We start from the raw sequence: 11567 nt of genomic DNA on the forward strand, positions 1-11567 counted from the left end.
CCCTGACCTTGGACGAATTTTTGTAATCAGCTGCGATTTTGTTTATTTTTCTGTTCTGATAAAATTGTGTCATATGAAAACCAATGTGTTTGCCCATCTCATGGCTGGTTGTGTTATTTGTGTCATTATTAATTTATTTCACTATGGACTTGGATGATATTATTTATTTATCTAGTTTGTTGTTTTCCATAGGTTTTGGTAATATTTTCAGGAAGATTCAGAACAAAAGTAACAAGCGATGCCTTGCCACAATTGTAGGAGTTGTTATAGTACTTATCGTTTGTGGGAAACATACTTTACATCCCATTCTGTGCACCCTGATTAATTCTTTCATCATATCAAAATGCAATGCAAGGTAAATTTGCTACTTTTTATTCCTATTTTACCTTTAATAGACTATGATTTACCTGAAGCTTCTTCTAGATAGCTCGAAGTGGCAGACACCAAAGCAGATGGCAATTGAAGGTCTGTAAATTTCAGTGGAAGTAGACTCTTACGCTTATTTGCACTTCTTCCTCCCTCGGAATTGCATAACTTTCTTCTCAAATGACAGTCATCCAAAGTCCTTATCTTGCTCATGCAAGACTTGCGAACTATCAGCTTAAAGTTTTTCTAGGTTTCAGCATCGGTCATGATCTTTAGACTTAGTGAATTGACCCCAAGCAGCAGGAGCCACTTTCTCTCATGTACTTATGTCTAAAATACTGAGCTGGTGGCTCTCTTCGTCTGTGGGATACTACCACTAACGGCACTGCAGTGTAGTGACTTATAAGGAGGTACACATTTGTAACATGTTCATCTTTGTGTCATGATTAGTTTATCTGTCTCCTTTGCGAAAGATTTAAAGGATTTTAGGAGGTCACAAGTTGGTCGTAGGCCTTGTTTATGCTTGCAGAGTTTCTGGAACACTGGTACAATTAGTTTTATCTGAGACATTACTCATGCCGTTTGCTTTCAGAAAAACGGCTATTAATGATGCGCAGCTGAAAGTACTGTAAACTTGATCTGGTAAAGTTCTGCGAACCGTTGCTCGTATGAACGAGGTCATACTTATTTAACTTGTGCTCTGAAGGGTTGTCTGGTCAATTGGAAGCAGCTCACTACCTACCTGTTCTTACCAGTTGACTGTTACTTATTGGTTGTAAACGGCAATATAGTCCTTGAGAATCGCCACTAATTTTCACAGCAGAATTTATCACACTCTTTTTAATACAAACACCACTGGATCATGATTTTTGAATTCTTATTGTCTAGAATTAAATACGATTGGGCTAGAATTTTTTGTTCTTCATTTGACTGTCTTCTGGGTCCTGCAGGTAAGTACCCTAGAAATCCTCAAAAATTTTAATGTGAGCTACTACTTCACAAGATGTGGTTTTCTGTTTCAGATTCTGTCATATTCTGTCCTTCTCATTCACCTTTGCATATTTATTATTTGCTCGTTGCACCAGTTATTTTGGATTCCCAGAGGTTACAGGCCATGCTAATCTGGTTCAAATGATTCTCACTTTAAAGGTTTGTCGGAAAAAATTTGTCTTGAACAACAGTTTCAAAGCATTTATTAGTTGTTTCCATACAAGAAGATTCCATACAGATAATAAACCAAATTTCAAAGAGAGGAAAGAAATAATTAAATGCAAAGGAAATGCATGAGATTTCCAAGGAGGGAACACTAAGTTTAAAAATGTGCCATAAAGATGATGACACATCCGAAAACATGACCTTAAGAGCTAAGCCTTGTTGGTCATAAAGCAACGCGCTTAGTTTTTGAAATCAAATTAGTTGTTAAATAACTGTTGAAAAATCAGTTAGCAACCCCTGAGTCAAGTGTTGAGTCCGAAAGTAATGAAAATTTTGGTGCTTATTTCAACATATTTTGATTAAATAGACTTTTTTAAATCAAAATTTTACTTTAATTGATCCAACTAGTTGCTTTGCAAACCTATATCTTTGCCAGGTACCTATAACAAAAACTAATAAGTGGTTTTTCTGTTTTAAAATAGTTAGTCGGACTTGCATTTGAAGTTCATGATAGCGAAAGAACGAAATCTAGACTTGACGACTTCGATGATAGTGATGCTCCATCTGCATATCTTGAAACATATGTTATTACAAGACCCAGTGTAGCAGATGTTTTTCATTATGCTTTTTGTTACATCGGTGTTCTAACAGGTGAGATGTAATTTTTTTTGCAGTTTTGGATTAAGCGAATGTGTCACCATAGTGGGATTATTAATAAAGTAGATGCTCGTTCATGCAAAGCGATGTTATGGTCAGAGTGGTTTGACGATGAAAATGATAGATTGGGGAGAGTCCAAGCCATGGCATCTAGGACCTGGAAAAACAAAATAACAGGATACATCTGGGAATGGAAAAGTACTTGGGCAAATCAGGAATTCGAGCTGAAAATCAGGAATTTCTTCTATTTCTGCTCCAAAATCATAAATTCCAGTGTTAGAGTGAGTTCTCAGAAACCTATTGTTAACATTTTCTGTTTGTGAGCAGAGCAGCAACGAGCTTTAATTTTGAGCTGCAGTCAATCTGCCAACAACTTACTTTTTTTCGGAGCATTAAAGAGTTTTCTGTCCAAATTCTGTCAAATCAGATTGCTCTCTTGAAACGGGCACCTATGCTATTTTTCACTTAGATAGTCTTGAATTAAATTATCTTTCTGAAATTATCTATTGAAGACTGGTTTCTCACTGCTCAGATTGTACAACTCCTTTTTTATCCTTGACTCTCCAGGTCCTTATTACAAGTACAAGACTTACTGGGATCTTTTCTACACAAGACATGCTGAATTCACCCCATGTTTTGAACAAACCATCGAACGCATAAAATTTGTTCCTTTGTACATGATTCTGTTTTCTCTTTCAACATGGCTCTTTCCTCTACGAGTAAGTTCTACTCCATTCTACTCCATTCTACTCCTTGTTTTCTCTAAAAAAAATTTGAACAAATTCCCCGCAATTGCTGTTTTATACAACTAGGCGGTAGATAATAAATATTGGAAAAGTAAGCAATTATTGGTACAAAAGTGAGTAAACTCTTTCAAGAGGAAACAAAAATGTTTGAATTCAAAAGTTGCAGTCAAATTGTTTGTATTTATTTAATTTGTCAACACCAGTTGACAGACCGGTTGACCAGCTGTCAGTTGATGTCAGAGTTTGTTGTCCTTTTGCCAGTATTCGTCTCATTAACCCAGCGTGGAACCATAGGAATACCTTGGTGGAAGGCCCAGTAGTCTGATGTGGCAGACAACATACATACTAAATTTAGTAAAAACAGTGCAATTTCCTCATGAGGGAGAAGCAGTAGGAATAATCTTCTTAGTCCATCATTTTTCTAATTCAAAATATGTAGGGAAAAAAGAAAAAAAAGCCGCCATCTTTTATATAGCTAAGAGATAGTTCATGCTGTATTTACTGTGTCTCAAGGCATGTTTAATATTCTCTTTAATCCTATTAAAAAAAACAAATTTGTAATGATGTTTGATATTTGTTTGCTTTGTTTTTTTATACATCCGAGTCACCTCTTGTCAATTTTTGTTTTCATTTTTCAGTACGTGGGATCAGAAGAGTTCTACAGAGATAGCTCATTCTTATATCGAGTATTGTATGCATACCCATGCTTCTTTTCCTATCGAATGAGGTTGTATGTTGGATTTATCTTGTCTGAATGTGTCTGCACAATGGCAGGTCTAGGAGCTTATCCAGCCAGAACTCAACCAAAACCTGGCAAAGGCCCTACGCAGGACTTTGCCTCTTTAGTTTCTCTGTAAGTCATTTTAAACTCCTCCCATCTTTCTCTTCTTAGTAGCGTTTCAGCTCAAACATCCAATCACAGCGTTGCATGTGTCACTTTATTCTTTTCATTCTTATTTTAGACTTGAATTTTTAAATTAACATATGAAGACTTACTTCAAACCTTATTTCAGAAATGAACTTGGTCAATATCATGCAAAAAAGTTATCAGCTCTTGCCATATTTTGTATAGCCTAATTACATTAAAAGATAAAGAAAATGGGCTTCATAAGAGATGGGGCTTTAAAAGGTCGTATCATAATGAGGACGCACAAATGTTTAAAAAGGCAAAAAAACCTACAATATGATAATGGCCTTTTTTTAAAGCTTATGTTGGGATGATGGATTCTTATTCATTTGATTTTATTTCAGTGCGGCAAGTTCAGATCAAGCTAAACAAGAGGTTTACAATTTTGAGACAGTCAACACAGTTAATGTGTGGAAAGCTGAATCAGATCCCACTGTAAGAGGGAGTATGAGGTATTGGAATATCAGTGTTCAATATTGGTTGGCTGCTTACGTTTATCACCGTTTTCCGAAAAAATCTCTGAGGTAAATATCTTTATCCTGTTACTTGACGAAGGAGTATTTCCTCCATCTGAAGTTGTTTTTCAGTCTGACCTATTATTTTTAGCCATGAAAATGAGCCCTATCCTGAAGACAGTGCACTTATCCGGAATGAGCAGCCTTTTTTTCTCAGTGTCAAACTGATGTTGGAGTTTAATTTTCAATAGTGAAAAAAACTCTAATTTTCACCTTTGGACTTTAAGAGAAAAAAAAATTGAATTTTTTCATACTTGATTGATGGTTTTTCTGGGGGTTTTTTTTTCTTAAATATCCAATTTTTATGTGAGATCTGCTTCTCTAATGAGATTCCAATCGGAAAATTATTGTAAAATAACTACTTCTTGATATCAATGAAGGTACTAATCAGAGAAAATTTTTAAAAGAATGTATGAAAGTATTGTTATCATATTGGAATTGACCTTCTTTTCTGTTTTCAGGCTCTTCATTGTCTTTGTTGTATCTGCATTATGGCATGGAGTGTACTCAGGGTATTATGTTTCACTATGTTCAGTGCCTTTGTATCTTCCTGTTGAAGACATTTTTGTCACTAACTTTTGGAAGAAAGAAGAATCTCGGATTGTAAGTAATTTTTCATCCATTACTCATTTTGAAATTTTGTCCGGAAGGTTATTTTTTCTCTGAAATTAAACCTTTCTTATTACTCAGAATCTAGGCACTGATAAAAAAGGGGAGCAAAAAAAGGTTCTTTACAGCCCAAGAGACGTATGATGTGGAAATAAATGAACATAAGAAATTTAAAAGGATCAAAATTTAAATCTTGCTTTGGTAAGGTTATAATAGAGGAAAACAATTTTAACCTCAGCAACATTCCTTCCATGCAGTTTCTACTGATTTTAAAAACATATAAACTGCAGCAAATATTCAATTTAGTTTATTTGGATGGCGTTTAACAGGAAGGAACCAAGCCACATCAGCTTATCAGCTATAGTCAAATTTGACAGAGCAATTTATTTTCTTGCAAGAGAAAGTTTTTGCAGATTTTTCTGAAAATTTTAAGAAATTTGCCTTGTACTGTGCTGAAAATTCACCGAATTGTGCAACAAAAAATCTGCACTATTGATTTCATGTGAAGAATCAAATTGACCAATTAAATTTGGTAATAGCTGATATGGGTTGATTCCTTTCTGCTTGACGCAGTCCATTTTTTTAAAATTTTTTGTAATGTAAATCGCTTTATTTTTACTACATACAAAGCTTAATTCTCCTAATTTCACTGTTTACCTGTCATATTTTTCCGTACAAGGACAGTTTTAAATTCATTTCACTTTTTTCTGATTTTGATTTGAAAGAAAAAAGATGACGTCATTGGCATAGTCTAACCTCTATTTGATAAAAATACTAGTTATTATTGTCTTCAAGAGTTGATGGACTTCCTGTTGTGAAAGAGGATGTATTTTCTATGTAAGATTTTAAAGAGAAAATGTGACATGTTTTTCAAGGTGAAGTCATGTCTAGTGGCCCTGGCCCATTAGCTTTCTTTGAACTGTTCATCACAGTGAACTGAATCAATATCAGAGGTGGCCAATTTTGAGCCTCCTCTTGTCACTGCCCGATTACGGAAGAGAGCCGTAAGTGCGTTATGTATGAGCCGTCGTAAACACATGCTTTAATGTGTCTGGAGGCTCACTCCTAAATACATGTACGACTCTTTTCTCTAACTTGGTAGGTCAATGGACTTTGTTCATTGAGGTTGAGAATTTCAGTTAATTGATTTGAAAATTCAGCTGAAGTTAACATTTGTTTTTCAACATTATTCTTATGGCGAGGGAATGAAGACTGGTAAAAAAGGAAATGGCAAGCATGGTGTGAACTAATTTGAATTATCCTATTTCTGAGCTTATTCTTGAATTTTTCCCTGCAATGTCATCTCTCAGCCAAACTATCACAAGGCCCATTTACGTTCAGATCCTGTTTTGCCAGACTTATCAGTAACTTTTCAAGTTTTCTTTAAAAATTTTCCTTATTTTTTTATGAAAATATCAGGTATTAAAATTGATGACAAAATATATATCAGGTAAAAGTTTCAAGTGATTCTGATCTTCAATTCTTCCGCAAAAAATTGGAAAAATTTGAGAAGTTTAGAAGCGGTGCCCAAGCCCAAATGGCGCTTTTAACTTTTCAGCTAGGAGATCATAACGAATTTAAACCTAGTACAAAATTATCGCTGATTTTCCTCTTTTTTGCTGTTTTTTTTCAGCAACAATATTGTTGGACAAGTTGTTTGTTCTTCATGAAAACTTACCAGTTTGCATATTGGGGCACAACATTCCAGCTTTTAAGGATAAGTGCAATTTTGAAGTATCTTATTTCAATTTATTTTCTACCCTATCTTCTAACAGGTAGTATGTTTCTGTTAGGTATGTATTTGAAAAACGTGCGGGTGAAGAACCATTAGTATTGAGGATAACTTTCCCTCAGAAGTTGTTAAATTTTTGTGATTTTTTTCTATTTAACTAACTTTAAGTTTTGTTATTTATTGAATTAACTGAACTCCCTAATTATAATTTTTATTATTATGAATTCCTCCACACTTATTTTGTGCTCTTTCTTTTTATTTTGAAAACGATTCAATCAACAGTTTTGCAAAAAAAAAACCTAAGCAATCGCCTAAGCATTTGGCAGGTGCTCTGTAGGTTCAATTTGATGTTGAAACAACATATTCATAGAAAATACACTATAATAAAAACCAATCATTTTAAGCAGCTAACGTTATGCTAGGCACACATTTTTATCATTAGAAATCTAGGGTAGCCTCTAACCTCTTGCTACCATAGCTGTATACTTCATTCTATCCTTCCCCATTCAGAAATAGCTTGCATTTGGACGGAGTTCAGCAGAAACAAACCAAGTATTAACTACTAGTTGACTATTATAGAGTACCTTAACAAGAAGAGCATTGCCATCTCACCCAGCACTTTCTCATGGACGCTCTAAGACCCGTAAATGGCGGCATAATTGGATTGAAGAATGGCTATTGCCAACCCTTAGCAGTTACCACTTGCTGCTAACCTCTCCACTAAATTGAACAATGGTGAAGGATGTTTTTCAACTATAACGCAGAAATTTGATTAATAAATGTAGAAATCTGTAGATTTACATAACTTGAGCCAAATATCTGGGGATTGAAGGCAAATTAAATTCCATTCAAAGTTATTCTAGGATACTTACCTTTCTGAAATCCACCATTTTTGGATCTCAAGAGCCCCAAGAAAGCCTGAGATGAAAGAGCCAATCAAAAGTGGTCTCCTCATGGGGATACTCCCTTTATACAGGCACTCTAAACGATTATGGACCGTTTTCAGAGCTTCAACTTTTGTTAGAAAGATTGTGTGTGATAAAAGATTGAGGAGCGGTTTATTACTTAACTCATTTTATGAGCAATGATCCTAAGTCATGTTTTTCATAAAGTAGGATACTAGTCATGATTGAACTAATCACATGTGAGCTGCAACAGCAAGTAAGAAGCAATGTCTCACAGTATCAACCTCTGTCGGTACTGAAATTCATTTTCTTTAAATGTGTGCATTTACTCGATGGTTCAAAGATTAAAATCTGCTAGAAAGAATTGCTAATCTAACCAGTTCCCTTTAATGCAAAACCTCGCCAACAATTCAAAAACATTGTCATGTAGCAATAGTATTGTCAGTATTTTTTTTTTTTCCTAATTTGTTTTAAATAGAAATTCCCCCCGAAAAACGGTTACTTTGGTAGGGAATCTATTGTAACTGCTTCCCACCATCACTGTAGCCTTGCCATGCTGAGAATAACAATCGTATTTTTGTAATGTTTAAGTTCTGTGTTCGCATTGTTTTGTTTTCGAGAATATTCACCTCAAATAGATTCAAAATAAATGTTTTATGGGTTCTCAACTCCATTATAAATTAAATTTCTTTTTGCTGCTCTATTCAGTCCTTAAAAATACAGCCGTACATCGTAATAATGTTTTTGAAGGGCAATTATTAGTATGTAGTCCTTTTTTCCTGTGGACAGTCACTCATGTTGATTCTCAGGTAGTATTATTGACTTTAACTGAACTAAATTATGTCATAAGTTAACATAATGTATTTTTGATTTCCTAGTCTTCAAAATATTTAAATCGGTGACAGATTCTATCCAGGTTGCATTGAGTAGAAGGACACCTGCATTATTACAGTGCCCTCAAAGTTGTGCAGCTTCCTCTTGGGTTTAAATATTATTAAATATGTGTACAGCAATCAAATTAACAATTTTTTAGTGGAAAAACAAAAACTCCTTGCTTTTCCAGGCATTTTTCTTTAGATGAAGATGAAGATGCACAATTTTTAAAACACTGTATCATGTTGGTTTCTTCTGCTAAATGCGATCAATATATGATAAAAGTAGGAAGATCGAATTTTGAAAATGTTTGCTTGTTCTCGTAAAGAGTTTTGCTCACTAAGATTTTAGTGAATGGTAGTACACTCAGAAATGAAGTTTAATTTACCATTCTGTTTTGGCCGAATTGATGAAGATATCTTGGTAATCTTGCAGTTTGCATAACGATGAGTCAGTTTAACCGATTATTTTTTACTTGTGTTGAAAGCACATAAATGAGTTAACTGGTTTCTTTGTATTTTTTTCTCTTTTTTTTCTTTTAAATTAATTTTTTTCTTGTTTCTATCACAATGCACTGCCTCCCATAGGGAAGGGCATGTAAAAGAGTGCACAAATGAACTGTTGTAGGAACAGTTGAATATTTGTAGCATGGAAATTAAAGTCTCATGATGCATAAGTTTTGGGTTTTATGGTGAAAGAATGGATGTTTCTTTGCAGTTTCAACTCAGCACCAAAGGAAGAGCGCCGATTTTCCAGAGGCAGAAAAAAGATGCTCCAAATTGGTCCTTGTCTCAAGTTCCTCAACTGGATTGCATTTTGCAAAAAGGAACCAGGAGCAATGCCATGTTGCTAAGATTGTGCAACTTCACCCTTTGCAATAAAACTACTGTAATCATAAAAAAATATGAAATTTATACGGTAATTTTGTCTTCAATTATCAGGTTTTAGCGAGTAGAATTGATAATGTTTATAGATGATCAGATTCTTTCAAGACAATATAAGTTGCACAATCTTAGCAACATTGGAATCCTCTTGGTTCCTTTTTGCAAAATGCAATGTAACTTGTTATATTGTTCTTCAGTCTGTCACCTCTACTAAAATAATGCAGCATCCCTCACCTCATGCTGTTTTGGCCCCATCTGTGGTTTTTTTGGCATCATTGTTCGAAAATAGGTCTTGAAAATGTGCATGCAGTTCAAACTGTTTCCATCATCAGTAATTAATAAGTTCAACTTCTGATGTGTTAGTATTTTGATAGGGATTTCAAGTTGCTCAACAATCCTCTTCTACCTTGAATCCATGGGAAACTATTCCAGAGTAAATCTTCCACCGATCCAAGCTAATCCGTAATGATTGTCACCCGCCAGACAATTGATATCTAGTATGAGAAAGAAAAGGATTTTAGCCAAGGTGTTATGGTTATCACTGCTTTATTTATTTTATAAACATTTTAAACGCTAAAGCTTTTCGGCTCGCGGCCATCATCAGAGCATAAAAAAGGGTCAAAACCACAAAACTACAACAACTTTAACAAAGACTTAAAAAACATTATGCTGGTCACTATTATAACCATAACACCTTGGCTAAAATCCTTTTCTTTCTCATACTGCAAATGGTGTTACTAAGCATAAACGATTTCATAAATAATTGATATCTAGATCACTGACATGTGCACTCTATTGTAAGTGCTGTCTCTCACAAACTGATGTCTAGAATGAAACATATCCCTGAGTTCCCAAACTTGCAGAGTAAACTGGACTACATTTTACAATTAGGAACTATAAATTCTAGCCCAGTTTAAAAACAACGTATGTGCCATTAGTTTCCCTATGCACATAGTGTTTTTCCAGGAGAGTCAGAATTTATAGTTCCAAATTGCAAAATGCAGTCCAACTTGTCGTCAAGATTCCTTTTTTTACCATGTTTGATGAGTAACATATAATTTTACAAAAGCTCAGGACCTTGCTCAAAATTTTGCCCTTGTAAAAAATCAAATTTTTGAACTAGCTAACATCCTATTAAACTCAACTTCTTTTCTTTTTTTTTCTTTTTTTTTTTTAATATGCCGGGTCTGTTGCTAACACTTTTTTCTTAGTTAACTGTTATCATAAATTCATTCTGTCGAAACTCCATAGTTGTCTGCGTATCAGTGCAAAAAAATATCCTTATATGCAGACTCAATTAGACTGAGCGGTGTTTCCCTTTAAACTCTGAGTCTAGTCTTTGTGATATTGATTATGTATGAAAGCAGGTAATTTGCCTGATTTAACGAACTTTGTATTTTTCTTCCCGAGATATTTTTATAATCAATTTTTTGAGCTCTAATTTTCTAAGCTTGCTTCTCTAGTAATGTTGCTTGTCAAAATTTTATCTGTTGAACTTAGTTATAAAAAATGTGATTTTCAAATAAATATACTGTTAATTAACTTCTATAATTTATTTTTCATCATTCAAGTGTACCTATGGAAGCTGAAAAACATGATATCTGGAATTGTCTGTCCATCATTTTCATCTTCCTAGGGGTAGTTCATAAAATGAGGTATCTTGAAGCAAAGGGAGCAAAGTCCAGTTTGCTGATGAGCCTCACAACTCTAGTATTCTTACGTAATCTGGGGCTCATCAGCAAAATGGACTTTGTTCCCTCTGCTTCAAGATGCTTCAAATATGCTGTAGGGAGGGGAGGAGGGTTGAAGAGAGCGTTACGCCTTTTTATTTTTATGTGTTGAAGGATTTGGACCCACATCATCAAAGCACTACGAGGAGGAGGGTGAAAAAATACCGAATGTCACATAATGTATTTTATAATTGAACAGCCCCATATAAATGGCTTATCTTTGAAAAAACTTTTACATACTATAATTCTACCACCCAATGTTTTTATTTTAGAAACTAATTTTACCCTCTTATTTTTACAGAATAATCCTCTTCTTTAAAACTAGGAAATTAATAGAAAAGATTTTTCCTCTAGTAGACTGTCCCTCAAAATATCACTACAAATAAAAGGAAATATAGGAAAAGCACACATTTTGTATTTAAAAATTCTAAATCAACCTAAAGATGAGTTATGATGACACCAGCAATTCAATTTTTAAAAAAATTCAT

The 11567-nt window shown here is 34.3% G+C and overlaps 1 protein-coding gene across 1 annotated transcript; it reads left to right on the top strand.

The window, feature by feature from the left end:
* The first annotated feature begins 50 nt into the window (after positions 1–50).
* frj (membrane bound O-acyltransferase domain containing farjavit) lies at positions 51–10900 on the top strand. Its single transcript, XM_019040266.2, has 8 exons — positions 51–355; positions 1389–1515; positions 2004–2172; positions 2746–2897; positions 3563–3777; positions 4176–4355; positions 4808–4949; positions 6589–10900. The coding sequence occupies exons 1-8, from the start codon at positions 84–86 to the stop codon at positions 6784–6786; spliced, it is 1455 nt and encodes a 484-aa protein (XP_018895811.2). The 5' UTR covers positions 51–83; the 3' UTR covers positions 6787–10900.
* Positions 10901–11567: the final 667 nt, after the last annotated feature.

This window comes from Bemisia tabaci, chromosome 7 (genome assembly GCF_918797505.1).
Source record: "Bemisia tabaci chromosome 7, PGI_BMITA_v3".
In the NCBI taxonomy this organism is placed as follows: Eukaryota; Metazoa; Arthropoda; class Insecta; order Hemiptera; family Aleyrodidae; genus Bemisia; species Bemisia tabaci.